General features: G+C 40.8%; 1 protein-coding gene across 1 annotated transcript in view; it reads right to left on the bottom strand.

Annotated features, from left to right (window-relative positions):
- Nucleotides 1-19,363, bottom strand: part of tanc1b (tetratricopeptide repeat, ankyrin repeat and coiled-coil containing 1b) — a 128,998-nt gene that overhangs the window by 68,335 nt on the left and 41,300 nt on the right. Inside the window, 2 exon segments of the mRNA XM_034694453.1 lie at nt 173-277; nt 14,294-14,500. Of these exon segments, the coding sequence (XP_034550344.1) occupies nt 173-277; nt 14,294-14,500 (312 nt within the window).

Here is a 19,363-nt window from a genome sequence, read left to right on the forward strand (position 1 = left end):
CTATGCACACAGCTTCATCGAGTGATCAACATATGAGGGATAAGTTGTGACTTCCAGCAAACAACTTGTATGTTTCTCATTCTTAAGCCAGTGTGTTTAAGGTCTAAGTGATTCCAATTACTGGAATAACACAAGCAGACAAGCACACAAGTAAACGAGGAGCAAAACTCACCATTGTGGGAGGACTCCTTGTTATCGGCCACCTTCCTCAGCGCTGACACGATGGCATCAGAAGGAACGCGAGGGCTCTCCACATATTTGGGCTTCCTGACTGGACCTGCTAGCACGAATTGAAGATACAGGGAGAATGAGGGAGAGAGGAGAGAGAGTGTCAGACAGGGCAAGAAAGAAGGAGGGGGGGCAAAGGAGGAGAGAATGAGAGAAACAGAGAGAGAGAGAGAGAGAGAGAGAGAGAGAGAGAGAGAGTTCTCGCTGGATTAACGTGTTCCAGATGGGACTAGAGATGAGAGGCAGTGGTGTCTTAGTTGGACAGGCTTGGCTGCACTCCGTAGCTCACATAAATTCACTTGCACACACACAAACACACACACACTCTCTTAGGCAGCTCCCTGCGCTGATAGCAGCTCTGGTCTGTCTTGACAACCCAGAATATTGTCTGCATGGCTGGAGACTCCCAGTAAAATGCTGCTCACCAGCTATGGGAATGTAAACTGCAGCAGGAAACCGCGACAATTATCCTCTTTGTGAACTTTCAAAACGAGTGTTCAAACAAACATGGAAGCGTTGTGATCCGTTAGAAGTCCACTGAAAGTAAACCTCCAAACAAACATACAGTTACATTTAGGTCCAGGCGTCCTTGTGTAAGTCAAATGATGTATCTAGGGCAGCGGTACAGTCCTCTATGGACCGCCTTTATGCCTTTAGTGAGGAGTGGAGGTTAGCTGGCTGCTCTGTTCCCTTTGCTCACCCTGTGACAGAATTAGAAAATCCCACAGCGGCACGCAGAATGCTTGCTCACTGTGCTGAACTTTATCACACACTCAGCCTACTAGAGCTCCTTTTGCAGCATTTTCCATCTTTGAGTGCACTGAAAAAGTTACCACTGTTATCTAAAACATTCTGCAGACCTGCCTCCTTTAATCAACCTTGAGTAGAAGTAAGAAAAAAAAAAGTTTTATTGAGAAGTAGCAAAGGACGACTAATCTTCCCCTGGAGTGGCGATGTAATTGTTTATATAAGCAGGAGATCCAGCAAAGACAGTAGACTAAATACTAAGCCAAGAAACAAACATCTTCTCGGAGGATACCTAGCTGTGCACATTTTGAGTACTTACTTCTATCCTTCAGTTGCTTGTGTAACAAAGAAATAAAATCCAGGATCCAGAAACAAAAGCAAAACAAAATTGAAACTGCAGGAAATAACATAAAAACAGGAGGTCACTGTATAATTTAGATCCATAAATCCACACAATATGCCAACAGCATGCCTCTCCTTACGCCACTCCTACATGCATCTCAAACCTTGACCTACTGCAACCCAATCCGGACCCCTCCTCCTCCTCCTCCTCCAGACTCCTTTTATCAGATGACTGTATGTGTAACCCCAGTCATAACACAAGAGATTAGATGGGGGAGCAGAGATAGTAATTTCCTATTACCACATTTGATAACCAGTCACTCCCACCTCAAGAGAGAAGAAATCCTCTTAATCTGATTGAACAATTTCTTCAAACCACAGCTGTTATGTCTTGGATACAGATACAAATAGTGGAGGTCGTGGAGGGGGTACAGCAGGGGTTAAAGCAGCAGCTATGTGAGAGGGAAATGATCTGGAAATGTCATTGCAACAAAACCGAGCAGGAGAGTTAAAGTCAGCTTGACGCACAGTGCCATCTATGGATATGCGGCTTGAAATGCATAGTGAGGGATGGTGCGTTTGATACCCTCAGAGAGCTTTGGTCTCTGCAAACTGTGTTTTCTTGCTTGTTTGCATGAAGTCATGATGTAAAAATTAAAAGGACTTAAAACTGAAGCCTGTAGTTAAAGCAATCTAGAAAAAGAAGACTTAGTATGTGGTGGAATAACTGAAAAGAAAAGCACAAACATCTAAAGAATGGATTCCTAGCTCATGTGAGATGTAACAAAGTATTTGATTAGTGTGCATAGATAAGATCTAAACCAGAAGGGAGCTGTTTCAGTGAAACAGTCTTTACAGAAGTTTGTCTGCACTCGTCTGCAGATGGTCAGGCAGAACCTATTAAGCAGGAGTCACACGGCACCAATTAAAGTGGAACTACAGAGACAGAGGGGGCTCTGTGTGAGACACACTTAGTTCAGGTAAATATCTTGGACCAGAAGTGCACCACCGAATATGTTCCACTGAGTGTATTCATCTAAAAACAACAGGGGGCACGGTTTGAGTAATTTAAACCATATGCTGAAGTTCAGATTCAGTTAACAACAATGGGAACACAGGATCCAAACATGAGGCGAGCTATCAAGGGGCAATTTTGGGGCAACATCTGAGGGCTGATAATGCACGGAGCGGTCCTTCAGCGAGACTCTGATGTCTGAGCACCAGTACATGTCACAAGAAGCACACACACAGGGGTTTCCTCGCCATTCAAAATCTCATCTTGAGATTTAACAGGGTGTCATTACCGCTCTGGCCTTCGAGATGGAAGTGCTGACGAACGAGCAATTGCAGTTTATAACAGGCATGAAAAGGTCACAGAGATGAAAGTGTCAGACATGTGACCCTTGAAGGACAGTGTTACAGAGAGAGAGGGAAAGAGAGGGAGAGAGAGGGGTGAATTAAATGTGCTCTCACTTTGGAGGCAATATCCAGAATGTAAATCTGTTTGCAAGCATGATAATTGATGAAGAACTTGCTAGGCAATTATATATAAATATATGTACAACAACCCCTGAATGTGATCTTTGGAAATAAAGTAGAAACCACTAGGGAAAAAATGTCATCACACTCTCAACACGTCCCCACACTCTAACAGCCAGACTCAACAAATTAAAATGCATTAAGTCTCAGTATTCTGGACTTACCCCATGCTGAGAGGACAATGAGAAACACCTCATTCTGATGTCCTCCAAAAGCAGGCGAGAGCTCATTAGAGTAAAGGAAAACTAAAAGACTGTTTTGAAAATGAGATGGAAAGATGCAGCTGGAGTCGAGAGTAAAATATAAGATACAAATAAGAGGACTGATTAGGTTTTGATAAATTATACAACATGTGTTCTTTCATTTTCTTGTGCCAGGTTTAATCAGTTTTTCCTGTAGTCACATCTTTACTAAAAAATATGCTGACTTCATGTGTGACAAGCAAGACAAGAATCAAATAGTCAGTAGAGGACATATAAAACTGCAATGTCAGGTTAATTTGGTGTATGAGATGCATACATGCTAGATTTTTTCCATCAAAAAGTGGGCTGCATGTTATAAAATGTGACCAATAACAGTGTAAAATATAGAGAGGTATTTTATTGTGTTATAGTATTTTACCCAGAAGATGGCGTTGTACTAACTAAAGCCTCATGTGCCATCATGACTGCTAATGCAGCTGCTGCCATCACCCACTGCATACAACCTGACACGATTGAAAATTTGTTGTGTTTTCCAAGAAGTTGCTTTTGCCCAAGGCATACTGGGAAACATAGCAACACTGACAACTTTTGTACAGCTTATTTCTTCTTCAAGGTCACAATATTGCATTCAAGGGGAACAGTGGCTTATTAAGAAGTAAATAAACCTTGTGGAGTGCTGATTTGGGGTTTTGGGGGAAGCGACTCAAGGCGGATTAGTCGCAGGCTGTGGGTCCATTCCAACTGTCAAAGTTTCTGATGGCTGGGCTCAACTAACATACTGGGAGCTAGCAGGATTGCAAAGTCCACATGGTGAAAACAGATGGTACTAGAAAGAGCTGCACAACTACACAGAAAATGCACATTGTAGTCTTTTGTAGGTCGCAGTTTAAATCCTTTACCCTCAAAAACACATACTACATCTGATATACCAGTCTGATTTGTATTGGAGATTATATGGTACTTTATTTCAAAGCTCCTGTGAGAAATCTCTGGTTAGTGTTGACTTTGGCACCCCCTGTGGACAAATCAGTACCTCTTTTTGTATTAGCTGTTTTTGTTTCGTTTATGAGTAGGTGGTGCTTTCTGATGAAAAATCTCATCCTGGCTTAAACCAGCAGTACCAACAGTGGATGACTGGTTTGGAATAATTTTGGAAATATTTAAAATGGAGAAGTCTGCTTACTCTCTGATGATTCAAAAGGACACATTTTTATCAAATTTTGAATAAGTGGATTCAATTTATAGCTCCAGTGTGAGCAGATTTTGTATGACTCCACCAACAAGGTATTAACCCTCCCCCTCCTTAGAGAATAAAACATAAATCTAAGCTCCCCTAGTTCTTATGTAAATAGTTATATATCTGATGGTTTGTGTAATAGATGTATGCAGGAAAATGAATGTTGATTACTGACTCAAGAGGTGAGGATTATTGTATATGTGTGTGTTTAAATGTTATGAGTATAAATGGATGCATTCACCTGGAAAGATGGAGGATAGAAACATTTCAGGACTGAGTGGCTATACTATTTGCATACGCATATAAAAGACGGGAAAAGAATAAATACAATTATCGTAGTGATGTAAATTTTGTATTGTTTCCCTTTCCAAATAAAAATACAGTTAAAAAGAAAAGAAAAAAGAAAAAAAGAAAAATCTCATCCTGTTGTTTTTCGACAGTCAGAAATATCACTCAATTTTTTTTTTCTATGAACAAAATAAATCAAGTCTGTTTCTGTAGCTACATCTCAGAGGCCTCTGTGTTTATTTCACCCGGTTTAATAAACAGCTAAGAAATCCTTACAGGAGCTTTAAGTTTCCTAATTACAGCATCACCGGTTCCCTTCCTCTTTTATTCTGGCAGAAAACACTTCACTAGTTACTTTCAATGTTACCTGAACAAGTGTGTTGATGTGCATCTACAAAAATAATACATGTTTATGGATACTGGCAGAGAAATAAACAAACTGAAGGGTAAGGGAAGGAGATAGGTAAAGGATGAAAAACTGAGAAAAAACAGCCTCTCTGGGGTAAAGCATTCAGGCGAGCTGTGACTACAGAGGACTCTTCACTCGCTGGTATTCACTCTGAGACTCAGGAATCCATGACCAGCGAGCCATCAATCAGCAGGCACACATACACACATACCAAACAGCAGAATACCTATGACCAACAACTTACAGCGTACAGTCAAAGCCAGAGAAAGAGAGGATTGTCCACAGTTAGGAAATGATCAAGGAGTTTTCCCCCCCCAGAATTCTTCACGATGGACTCTGACTTCTTCACATTTCAGCTTTTCAATAAGACAGTGTGTTCTCTTTGTGCAGCAAAGAGAATGAAGGCAGTCTCACAACGGCCCCTGTTATGATCCAAAATGCCCCTCTTCAACTCCAAAGTGAGAAATAATATATTCGGCCAAAAAAACTGAATGCAGCATGCCGAACTCATTCATTCCTTCTTGTCAATGGGCATTATGTTCGGATGTAGGCCTACATTTCACTTGAAACTACATTCAGTGTAATATAGTATTGAAATATGTGACATAGCAGTCCACTGCTAGACCAGGAAGCGAGTTTCAGCATCCAATCACAGACCATTAGTGGGGCGTTATTTAGTTTTTGTATGCACATTTAGATTACAGTACAAACAGATACTAAACCCTAACCTGTTGACCCGCAACAGGAAGTCCTTATTGCTTAATGCCGCTGATTCATGATGTGATATAATGACCTCTGGTTTGAGTCAGTTGTTGAAACCTGTATGCAGAGGTGTCAAATAACAAAGTACAAATACTTTGTTACCTTACTTAAGTAGAAATTTTGGGTATCTATACTTTACTGAAGTAATTACTTTTCAGCCGACTTTTTGCTTCTACTCCTTACATTTTCACGCAATTATCTGTACTTTCTACTCCTTACATTTTAAAAATAACCTTGTTACTCCTATTTTACTTCGCCTTGTTTTCATTCCGGCATGTCATCTTTAAGTGTAGTACACATATGGTTCTTTAATGCAGTGATTTTCAACCACTGTGCCGGGGAACACAAGTGTGCCGTTACAGATCGTCAGGTGTGCCGTGGGACATTTTCCAATTTCACTTAGTCCCAAAAAATATTATTTATATACTGCAAATAATTTGCTATGTAGTGCATCTGTACCTGCACTGTAGTGACTGGTGGAGTAATTCAATACTCGTCATACTGACCTTGTTCATTTAAGACAATAGAATTAATGATGCATGTGAGAGGTGTATGTGACAAAAAGTAGGTGTACAACAGTGATGAATGAAAATTCCAAACTGGGCCCTGGACAAAATTCTAACCTGGATGAAGAGCGTAATAAGGGTGGTGGAAAAGGCAACTTTTATGAGAAAAACTACAACGGTGTCTGCGAGAGCTCTCAAAGCTAGCTACTTAGTAGCTGAACTCGTGGCCAAATCAAAAAAGCCACACACTGTGGCAGAGACATTAATACTACCTGCAAAGACCATTGCAAATAAGATGCTTCAACCTGACACAGTTAAAGAAGTGGCCAAAGATCCTCCCTCAGATAAACAGATTAATAAATTGAGAGATTAAATGTGTCATTTTGTAACACTTTCGGTTGGTGGTGTGACTCAGGATTTTTTTTAATGTAAGAAATGTGCCTTGGCTCAAAAAAGGTTGAAAAACACTGCTTTAATGTATTTGCATTGTACAAAAATGGATTCATTTTCAATGGACATGGAGGCGACTGAAACAGGTGCAAACCAAATATTTCAACATTAACATATTAATATAACATTATAGTCATTATGGCCTTAAGAAGCGTTTCTTTTGGGAGGTGGAGGAGAGGCACTATAGGCCCCTGTGGCGCAGCCTAAGCTTTTTCCTTAATGACATTTTTTTCCCCTTACATTACTTTTACTTTTATACTTTAAGTAGTTTTGAAACCAGTACTCTTACACTTTTACTTGAGTAAAAAGCTTGAGTTGATACTTCAACTTCTACAGAAGTCTTTTTAAACCCTAGTATCGATACTTCTACTTGACTAATGAATTTGAATACTTTTGACACCTCTGCCTGTATGCTGCTCTCTTGATCAGGGCTGCCTTGTAAAAGAGATTTTGTTTGTCCTTGGGAATATTCCTGGTAGAATAAAGTTTAGATTCACTTTATTTTTTTTATGCCTAAACCCACCTAAACCTGCCCAATCCCAATAAACAGTTGTGATTGTCCCTACATGAATCAAGTGAGATAAAAGTCTCTCAGAGGGACAGAGGGACCAGATTCATCTGTCAGACCATATGAGGTCCTGAGGTCCCTGATTCCTCTGGTTTACCAGCTGAGTGTTATCCACTGAATGTCTGACAGCATTAGATATACTTGCCCTTGTTAACAACCGCACCCAGCCTTTTATTTCTTTTCCATTATGGATACAAAATAGCTGAGACAGTATTATGGGCATGGTGCTCTGTGAACTAAAATACAAATGCTAATTTATGACTCATTCAAGGTCTGACAAACAGTCTCCTGTACCACCAGGAGAGACTGGTAATCTTTGTGAAACACTACATTTTGAATAGTCATCACTAATCTCACACATGCTGTTTCACAGGCTGATATGAATTATGTATTTCTCTCATTTGACTCTGAGTCTGCACACAGTCATAGGTTTCCAAAAGGCAATAGTAATAACTTAAGCAATGTAAAGGAGATTCTTCCGTTCCCATAGCCATTAACAATCTGGTATGATACACCTCTATGTGATATGAACTGACTGAAGAAGCAGGGGCAGTTTATTCTGGTCTCTTAGGCATTAGGTGAGTTGGGATTCCTCTGCAGATGAAAAAGGGGGGGATTGGATGTGATAAGGAGCCAAAGCCGGGGAGTAGTGAAGTGCAGTGAAGTGGAGAGCTGGATAGAACTTTTCACTGGGCGCTGCTCATCAGAGGAACCTTTCAAAGGGTTCCTGCCGCATCACAAGGCCTTTTACAGCTCGGCTCTCAGAGAGGCATCAATATTCCCTCAGGGCTGTCTGGTTACTGTCAATACCCCCAGAGTTAACTTCAGGAGAGCTCACCTCAAAGGGGCTACAATGGGCTTTGAAGAGAGTTACTCTCCTCTTGACTGAACTGCAGAATAATTGCACTCATCTGGAAATGTAGGAGTGGATGTACAGTGAACATAAATGATCGAAAAGATGTAATCATCTGGGAAATGTGTGATGTTAGAACATATTTCGACGCTAGCATGGAAATTTTAAGTATTTGTAATAAAGATGAAAATCTGAAAATGACTGGAGGTAATTAGTTAAAGCTAAAGGCAATTAAATCATTTTGAATCCTATGATCCTGTTAACAGAAGTGGTTTCACTTTAAGCAGACACTGTCCTTGAACTTGCACATGTTGTTAATGACTACTATAAAACCATGAGGCTTAACAAAAACACATAAATCCATGAAGAAATCCGCCAGAGCTTAACAAAATTATCTTCAGTGTTGTTTTATGTGGTCTGCTGTGATAATATCCTCTGAAGCTAAAACCTCTGCTCCCAAAAAAAAAAGGAGAGAAATCTCAAAGAACAGAGACGTTTTTAAGTTCTTAATAACCACAACAAAAACACTCTTTAATGGCTGTGCAGTGGTTCAAACAGCTAACCACTGATGTAGAGCATTCGTGCTTTTGGTCAGCTGTGGTGCTGCTGCCACAACACAGAGATAAGGAGGAGATAAGCAACAAAGAGGTCAAGGTAACAGACCACTGTTAGAAAATGTTGCCATCTGATTGGCTTTCCCTTAAACTCACACAGGTCTGGCAGGCCTAGAGTTGCTGAGAACTTTCACAGGGTTGACTTTTGTTTAAGAGTCCAAAGACAGCAGGGTTTCCTCGATATTTAGAGCATCAACAGGGTCATCACCCTGCGTGGATGATGAGGGGGGAAAAAAATCTTGCAGCATTTTCAGATAAGGATTGAGACGATTTACAGCACGGTCAATTGAAGACAGCTGAAAGTCATCAGTCATGTAGTCGTCTGCTGTCATAACATATAGATTAAAAGACCCCTCATCTGTGTGCAAAAGTATGTGGAAGTATTTGGGAAATCCTGCAGCATCTCAGATGGCAGCAGAGCAGATGATATAACTGCCATCTGGTACAAAAGTGGTTTAGCAGTCAGTCATTAAACGAGCAAGACTTGTCGATGCAACCAGTAGACCTGAGTCCCACCTCATGCTGTCCTTCATTACACCGCCCTCTGTTTCGATCATCCTTTACCATCACGGCTAGTTTTGTGGTTTGAGGTCATTTTGACATTTGGGTTGTTGAGCTTACAGCCTGTCATGCTTTAACTCAGGGGTTCCCAAGGTGTGGGTTAGGAACCCCTGGGGGGTCGGGAGACACAAATGGGGGGTTGTGAGATTTCTTCCAGATTTAAAAAAAAAAAAAAACATCTAAAAATAGTACATTTTATCCATTATAGTAAAAAATATGGACACAAATAGTATCTAAACTTCAAATAAAACCTTGAAAATAGATTATGTAATGAGTTTTCTGCCTTTCTTTTTGCCAGATGACTCCTAAGTTTCGGGTTAGTGAACAGCTAATTATCAAAAGCATCAGTAGCAGTAGGTTACTTCATAAAGGCACAGGAAACACAGACACATGCTCATATAGATAGGTTAATTTTCTGCACACCACCTAAATGAAGCCACATTAAATCACTTTAAGGGACAGTGGGGGCCGCAAGTCTTTGGCACCTACACTACCAGTCAAAAGTGTTAGAACACCCCAATTTTTCCACTTTTTATTGAAATCCAAGCAGTTCACATCCATTGAATAGCTTTAAATGGTACAAAGGTAAGTGGTGAACTGCCAGAGGCAAAAAAAAAAAAGGGTAAGATTACCCAAAACTGAAAAAAGAATGTACATTTCAGAATTATACAAAAAGGCCTTTTTCAGGGAACAAGAAATGGATTGCTGTTCTGCAGTAATTGAGGTTAGTCAAGCCTTGAAAGTTGGTGCTACCAATTCTTACAGGTGTCCCAACTGTTCTTGATTACTTCCAACTCCCTCTGTCTGCATAAAAGTAGTGTTGGAACACACTGTGGAACCATACCCTCGTGAGCAATATTTGAACAGTCTTGTACTCCAGAAATTAATGTGTTAATAAGTGGCAAGAAAAAGGTGCCAAAGGTGGCTACTTCGATGAGTCAAAAGTTTAGACTACGTTTTGGGTTATGAATTGATTCCATGATTTATTTTTGAAATTCGATTGTTTATTTGTTCGATGTTTTCATTTCAGAGCACAATAAGACATTGAACTGCATAATTTTCAATAACAAACTTGAAAAAAGTGGGTAGTTCTGAAACTTTTGACCGGTAGTGTATATTTTGGGGGTCGCGGGATAAAAAAGTTTAGGAACCTCTGCTGTAACTCATGCATTGCTCTGTCTGCAGCTACAAAAGTGCTGCCCTGGCCCCCGCCCCCACCAAGAAATAAAACATGTCATCATCGTCCAAAGCAATGTTCTGTCATAAACCAATCTGGTAGACATCACCCAACCTTACCTTTGATAAAGAGAAGTCATGTCAGAACAGTGAACTCTGCTCTCTGGTGGTGATTTGAAGATCTACCTCTCTAATCAATAAATAAATCAGCCAGTCAACCAGCAGCACCTAATCCTCCATCAAAGATCCACTCAACTCATTTGAATACACAAAACATAGACGACTGGCCATTGTCCCTGTAGCCCTTTATGCAGATGTACTAATTAATACCATACCCTGCCCATGACAGCAGTAAATCAATATGAGTTGCTGTTTTATGATCCCTCCCAGGCTGGCAGGGAGGAAAAGTGTGTGGCAAACAGTTTTGTCATGAGACTACAGAAAGGTCACAAATCTTGTATACAATCATATGATGAAAACACCAGAATGACCTCTGTATCCACCACCCTTCACCCTCCAGAGAGCCACTGTGACTCATGTCTAATAAACATTAAATCATTTCTGATACATTGACTGGTTCAGCACACACCATCCTGCTACAGGGCGTCAGGGATGTAGTTTAGCTGTATATAATATGTGGTTGTAAAGTTATGGAGGAAGCAGCAAAAGCATCATCTTGTACACACAGGATTGTTGGTACAACAGATGTTTTTAATCCAACTCTGCATCAGTAACATTAAACAACCAGAGGAGGTCACTGTGGAGATACCCAGGAGACTGGCAGAGGTGACGCTCTGGGAGTTTTTAACCATCAGGAGAAAAGAAGACTTGAAAACCACATTTACTGTGTCGTCAAGTTTACTCTACCCACTTAAGATCGAGGTTCAAGTTCCTCTATACGCAACCTCTGACCTGTATAGGTTGAATCCATTCAGGAAACATTCCCTCAATAAATGTCCTTCTCTGGGCATTCAGGGTGCCTGTAAACTATTAAGACCATAAAGCCTAGGTGCTGTTCAACACATGTCAGGCTGCTCTGTTTCATGGTTAAGCTCTGGGCTTAGCTGATCAAAGCTGCGGCACTCAACGCCACCAGGACTTTGCGGCTCAGGCATCCGTCACACTCCTAATTAACTGAATGTTTCTCTGTTTGTCCCCCTGTGAAGTTTGCATGAAAAGAACGACCACTAAGTCTGAGCCGTCCCAACTGCCATAGATTATCCAATGTGTCAGGAAATGAAGCCAAGCCACAAAACGCTCGCGGAATCTGCGAAACCACTTCCCCTTAAAGGCATCTGATAGAGCTGTGATGGGGAGGGAGAACAAATGGATGTGTGAAAGAAGTCAATGATGGATGTGCTGCATGTAGGGATAAATGTCAGAAGAATGACTGAGGTTGATTACTCAGTTCTTGAGATTATTTGCCATTTCTATAGGTTATCTTGTTGATTTCAATAAAATGTATCCTAGACTAGAGATCACAGGTGTTTTTCATAGACCCAATACATATAAACCAGACACCGTCTATAAATTAATTGTTACAATAATTTGAATACCAAAACCTTAAGATCAGCCAGAGTCGTTACTTCTCTCGTGTTTGTGTTATTACATACATCATGAGGGCTTGATCAGAGTGCGTCACACTGAATGTAACAAGCCACAAACATATTGCCTTAATTATTGTTGTGTTGTGTTTTTATTTGGATATGCATGTATCTTCTTTAATGTAGTCCTGTGTCGCCATAAATCTTCCCTTCATTTCCATGTGTTAAGTTCTGTGGGTTCAACATCTGTGTGCAAGATGCAGTAATCTGCAGGCGAATCCATAAGTGGACATAAACACCTTTCCAGCTCTTTTAATAATGAGCCAAAGATTAAAGAGCATTTCCTGTTAATCCAAAGATCAAGAAAACATACATGTTGAAGAGTCTGAGCTTAATAAAATGAATAAATCTCCCTGACACTTTTCTTTCTTACATAAAAGCATTGCATTTTTTTAATCCTTCCCCTCTTCAGTAGTGTAAAACCAGCTCATTTAGACTGAGGTGAGTCTGAGACTGTCTCTTCCTGGGCTCACCAAGAAGACACCACAGCATTATGACCTACGCTGTCTTCGTCACAGAGCTGAGACATTTCCTGCAGTATGTGTTTATTAACTGGAGGTGTGAACTCTCCCCCGACGGGTTTTCACAGTTACCTGCGAGGACAGTGCAGGAGAACCTACAAACCATCCCCCCTTAGCCGTCTCTCCAGGGTTGTCCTCCGTGACATCCTTTCTTGTCAGTTCATTTTTTCCCCCTTTTCCATGCCTCAGAGCACTCCAAGTGGGAATATGCCTTTAATGAGTGTTCCCCCTTCTTCTGTCCCAAAGGCCCTTTTCACCTTCACAAAACTCACTGTCTTCTCTCTCTCTCTCTCTCTCTCTCTCTCTCTCTCTCTCTTTCTCTCTCTCTCTCTCTCTTCTCTTTCCTCTCTGGTCCTTCCCTTTATGTCAGTAAATGAAAATTTCATCTGTGCTACCTTTGATGGCTTTAAAGCAGTCATCACAATCCCTGTCTCACCTGAAGTAGTTGAATAGATTTGAATAGTTTTAACCTGAGTGTGGTCCAGGCAAATTGAAGTCTACTTGGCAATCTGAAACGGTGTGCATTGGTTTTACCTCTGCTTTATAAACTGGGGACTGAGCAGTTACAATTCCAGCTTTCCATCAAAGATTTGGATAATGTACTGCGTCCAAATTTCAAGCTTGCAAGTCCAATATTATATTTGGAATTGCTGAAGAGGTGCACAGAAAATCAGGGTTCAGAACAAAAACACAGCAGCAAACATCAAACCTCCATCCTAATCTGTAGATGAAATTAGAATACGGCTTATCCTTTTCAGAAAGCTAATTCAAAACTCAAAGAGTCCAACAGCTAATACCAAATTCCTCCAAAGAGACGTGAACTTGTACAACACAAAGTTTGCATTAGGCTTAAACCGCACTTCCCCCTTCCCATCAACTCATCTTTACACTAAACAGATCAAAGCTGTTACCACTCTAAACAAAGGCCACAACAGCCCACAGATGAGTGCCACATGTGAGTGGGGCCACATTGACCACTTAAAGGATCTCTCTCCTCTTTGCCAAGTCTCCAGAATACAAAGACTCAGGTTGAAACAAGTTCAGCTACAAAGGTATCCCCCCTCCCTTTGCTTTGAAGCACCCCACAGCTGCTGACAACCATGTTCCCAATGTGGTGGATAGAAGGCGTCTGAGGAGGACTGACAATGAGATCCAGTGTAAACACACACCCATTACTAGTCAGCAAAGTGTAAACACGCGACGACTTCACATCAACACTAGGTGATCAAATAAGAGGATGAAGAAACAAGAACGGTTCTTTGTAACCAGTGTGAGCTCAGCGTCTTAATTTCAGGAACAGGAGTGGTGCAGGTATCGTGACTTTCTTAAAGCCCTGTATCCTGGATCACTTTAAATTTCCAAGAATTATAAATGCTCAAAATAGTTTGACTTGTCACAGAGAGTTCTAAGTTAAAAGCAGTGTGTTGGGGGCAGAGATGAGCCATCTTTCCTGCAGTGCTGTCAGATGTTCAAAAATCCTGCAAAAGCCCCACAGAGACAAATGAAGCTCCCATTAAGAGACTGAAGTACTGTACAAAGATGAGAACAAATGTTATTCTTGGAGCACATTTAGCTTGTCTGTTTTTACACTCATGGTGATGTAGGGTGCAGAAAACCAACATAGCAAACATAGTGTAGAAATAACAATCAAAAAGAAGAGCTCAAATGGAAAGTAGAAACAGTACCTGGCGATCTTTTTCCAGGGCGTAGAGGCATCAGGTAGGACTGTCTTGGCAGCAGAGGTGAGGATGGAAGAGACATGGACACTCCCTTGGTAAGGCTTAACCTGAAAACATCATCTGGGACGTGAGAGTGACCGCCGCCGGGCCCTTGGTGTTGAGGGTTTCCATCAGGTTGGAATCTTCTTTGGGCATTGTGGCTGTGTGCATCACCTGTTGGGAAAAACAGCACAGCTATTACAAAGAGTTCAAGGTTTTTACATTACTTCATGTAAAGGTATAGAAAGAAGAGGGTTTAAATATGACGGAATATCTGGGTATGAATTGACTTTAAGCAGCAGAAACACTTGTGTAGGTTTTTCTCTTCTCTTGGAGCTGTTTGTGGAGTGCAGAGTTCTAAGGGCTTTAAGAAGTGAAGCTCCAAGGGTGTTTAAACATGTTCACACTGAAGTGCTATCATGGCACATTAACAAAACTCTAAGAATGAAAGAACTAAGTAGTTATGTGTGTTTTAGGTTTGTTACAAGCGGCAATCTCCAGCCGTGAGAATTGAAGCTGCATTTGCTTCAATCCTTGCGGCCGGAGGTTGCCGCTTGTAACTTTACACTTGTGACCCTAACTCATGTAACCCTAACACTTCCGCTACAGCCTGGTACAAAAAACGAGTGTAGTCTGGATAGCTCATTTCCAAGGGAGAAGTTCCGTTCCCATCCGTATGCTGTGGTGATATGTAGTTAGTATTTGACTGTTTTGTGCTCAAGGCCTCTTTTTCCTGAAAAGTTTCTTCTTCGTTAGTATTAGAGTTTAAAAAACGAGGTTTTACTTCCAGGTTTCCTTTGATTCACAGCCGCCGTAGAGTGAAACTTCAAAGGACACAGCGTCTTGTGACGTTACGCTGTAGGGCGGAGCTTATTACAGTGGCTTCACAGGCTCTGGCTGCACAATGGCGGCGCCCAGGAGAGGGATTTTTTGGCTTCAGAACCATACAATGGGAAGAGGCGGAGTAACGCTGTCCGTTTTATTTACAGTCTATGCTCATTTCTTGATCAGCACACACTGTACAGGGGTGAATTTCTTCAGAACGCTGCAATTTCGAAAATATCAAGTCAAGATTACCAGTTTTCCATTATGAGAGGCACAGCTGACTTGATTGAAAGGTGGGAACACTGTAGCTGTTGGCTAGGAGGCTCAAAGCCCGCCTCTTTACGTCACAATCACTCGACAGAAGTTAGGTTGCGGTAAGCATTTCCAATATGGCACCCGCTGACGATTAGCTTCAAAACAGCGCTCAGAAACAGATGGGCGATGTCACGGATACTACGTCCATTATTTACACAATCTATTGTTTGTAAGCAGTTCACAGATATTAGTATTGTGAATGAGTGCACACTGCTGTTTGGGCTCTGCAACTTACAGCCACAGACAGTATAAAATATGGACATAGTATCCGTGACGTCACCCATCTGTTTCTGAAGCGCTGTTTTGAGGCCAATCGTCGACGGCAGCCATATTGCTGCTGTCGAGCCAGGATGAGGTAAAGAGGCGGGCTTTGAGCCTCCTAGCTAACAGCTACAGTCTTTTGTACCTGGCTGTAAACATGTTTATTTCTGCTGTAAAGATCCACTTTTTTGAATTGGTGTGTATGTGGTTTCCGGTACTTCCGGAGCCAGCCTCAAGCGGATCCTCGATAAACTACAGTTTTTAACACTTCCACATTGGACTCATATTTTTAGAACAGAGGTTACTGCTTGCTTATACCTTCAAAATCAAAACAGCACGAGACAAAGTGACTTTAAGATAGATATAATATAATGACCGATTTTTTAAACTTTGCCATAAAAGATAATCTGTCAAGATATGATTTCTTTCCTCCAGCAGACAAATGGTTATATGTTTGGCAACTTCACTGGTTTAATGTTCCCTCTCCATCTCAACTGTGGTCTGGCTTTACTAAGAAAGAGATCTAGGTCACTAGTGAGCTGGAAACGTAGCTGTTCTAACCAGTCGCTTGTTTGCGTTATCTCTCTTTGCTACTCCTCACTGAGCAGGTTAGGCACTTTGTCAGATCTTGTGCGATAGAAATGGCAGCCCTTTTTCATTATACTCCTTTGAAAGGCCCACTGCACTCAGAGACTTTGATGCTGTCCACAAGAAATGCGTGGCACCATTCAGGAGGACTTCAAATTTAGCTTCAGTAAGGGAAAATAACACTGTCCGAGTGTGCCTGAAGAAACAAATCAGCCCACAGAGTTCTCTGGCTGGATACTTTTACAGTCATTAAATAGACCACAACATGATGTGAGACAGTAACTTATGTATATATCTTATTGTTATAGATTTAACCTTATAGAGAGGCCAGAACCTGCAAAAGGGAATAAATAACATGACAAAGCTAACCTTGAGGATGACCAGACTCAAACAAGGTATTAAAACACGTCCTGATACTACCATGCAGAGTCTGAACACCAGGAATGTAAAACCTCAGAGGGAACCATGGCATCATTTCTTTTGCTACAGAAATCTGCCTGCTTCTGACAGTTTTTCACAACAGTTGTCAGGCGCCAAGCTTGAGTATTGTTTCTAACTGGCCATACTGCTGCATCTGCTGCTGCTCATTCTACAGTATTTGTTCAGCCCCATCAGGATTACAGCATTCACCTTTGGGCTCTGTTTTCCCAAGAAGCGAAGGTTTCCTGACATCATTCCTCACTCTTCACTTTGCTGAGCTCTGTGTTTGCTTGCAGGGGCTGATTAAGAGCCTTACTGATGCCAAACATTAACAAAGTTCATACTCTGTGTACACATAATACATTTGTCAGAAGTGAGCTGGTCTACAGACAAATGATTTCAGGAGTTTGAATTTCCTGACATTTGTAATAATATTTGCTGCTTCTGATGGAGAAAGGCATTCTGACACTTTGACCACCCACAATTTGCAGTATGGTTTCTCTATCAATAACTTAATCAAGGTTATACTCCAGTTTCAGGACCCAGCTGAGCTCAAATAATTACAATAACAGACAACTGCTGTTCATAAAATCAACTTCACAGAATGCAATGCCAGAAAAAAGGCAGAGATAAATCTCTTTGTAGGTTACCAGGGGCACAAACAAAATAAAAAAGGTGGGAAAAAGCAGAGTAGACCTATTTCCTGGAAAACACATAACAGCCAAATACTATGTATTCAACCCCAGGGTCATTTGAAGGTTTCTCACGCCATTCGGGCACATGAGAAGGACATCCAGTTAGTGGAGTAAACAAGGCTGTGTCATTGACCAATGAAGTATGAGGATGTACCTTGATAGTCATTTGTGGTTAAGTATTTCAAATCAAGCTGGATCAATACTGCACTAGGGTTCCCACTCTTTTCCAGAGATCATTTTCCAGGACATTTCCAGGACATTTTCAATGATGATCAAGCTGGTATGACAGTCTAAATTTAGTTCCTAATTTAGTTCCTAAATAGTCTAATATGTTCCTCTCAGTGGAAGTCTACATTGAATGACGTGCAGTGTATGGCTATCCATGAAATAATCTCTTAAGTGCTTAAAAATGATGGCAAATTGATTATAGAATAATGCAACCACAGATGTACAGCACTTCACTTTATTAGTGCAACCAAGTAAACCTGATGGGCAACTCTCATCTCAGCTTTCTCTTTTCTCAAAAATTATTAATTATTAATTAGCTCAGTAAGAAACAAAAGAGCCTGCAGCAAAGGAATCTGGAAGCTGCCTTACGGAAATAAATAATAATAATAATAATAATAATAATAATAATAATAATAATAATAATAATAATAATAATAATAATCAGAGGATCAGTGCATTGATTGACCTAAATAGAACTGAATGACAAAAATGGCCACAAATGTTGAATGGGGATGTGTTTTTTTAACCGTGTCAGGTTGCATGCAGATATGTTGGAATAATTTTCCAGGACAATCTGTGATTTTCCAGGATATTTGACTTTTTCTCCCTTTTTCCAGGTGTTTTCCAGGACTGGAAAACTTGTCAACTGTTTTCCAGGTTTTCCAGGATGCACGGGAACCCTGCTGCACTCTTGATAGAAGTGCGGCACAATTGTGACTGACCCTGTCTTTGAAAAGAAGCGCTACAAATGACCTGGCACATGTTGAATAGATACTTTGAAGGTTAATGTCTATTAGTAGTTATACTACCTACATTATCAGTCTGGCCTATCTGACTGAACTGTGAATGAAAATTGCAGCAGACCTTGAAGCAGAGTACGCTGATGTTGTGATTAGAAGGTCAACAGAGACAGCATCAGATTAGTATTTGAATTGGTCACATTGTAATAATAGGTACAAATATGTAGAGTACCTGCCTGTATTTGTTTGCAATGCTGCAAAGTGGATAGTAAATGTGAACATATTTTAAAAACACAAAGTAGTTTGAGACTCAAAGAGCAACAATGGTATCAATGTCACAGCCTGATCCATATTCAAGAATGTGGCTTAGCGGAGAAAATCCTCACCTGTGGGAAAAATCCCTTCTCTACCTTTGCTTCATAAAACCCTTTAAGCACTCACAATAACTCTGTCCCCTTTTGACCTACCTCTAAATCTAAAGTTTGAGAGTGTATGAGACATCGAAACTTCATTTTTCCCATGTTAAAATAAAGCACCAGAATATAATACTTATCGAAAAGAATGTAAAAGAGAAAAACTTGTGAAGCTGGTTGCGACAGGGTGCAATATGATTGATTTGTTCAGAAATCTGCTGGCTTGCAATGTAAGCCAGAAACTTTCTCGTAAGGCATCACTTCTTCTCTTAAGAAGTCAGTCATTTGTACTTTCACAGGAGCTATAATTCACTTCCTCTGCTGTCACACAGTCACTGGATATCTCTATATTTCTCTGTCTCACCCGTCTGAAACTTTTTTTGTTCTAGCAGAAAAGTACCCCACAGTTGAATCAATGGACTGGGTTAAAGACTTGGAAATGATTTAACCTGGTGACTAGTTTGCTCTGTGGACTCCCAAGCCCTAGATGGAAAAAGCAGGTTTTGCTTCCCTGAGAACCAACCCTTCATGGAAAGACCACTCCAACCATGG

The sequence above is a fragment of the Notolabrus celidotus genome, chromosome 10 (assembly GCF_009762535.1).
Source record: "Notolabrus celidotus isolate fNotCel1 chromosome 10, fNotCel1.pri, whole genome shotgun sequence".
Taxonomy (NCBI): domain Eukaryota; kingdom Metazoa; phylum Chordata; class Actinopteri; order Labriformes; family Labridae; genus Notolabrus; species Notolabrus celidotus.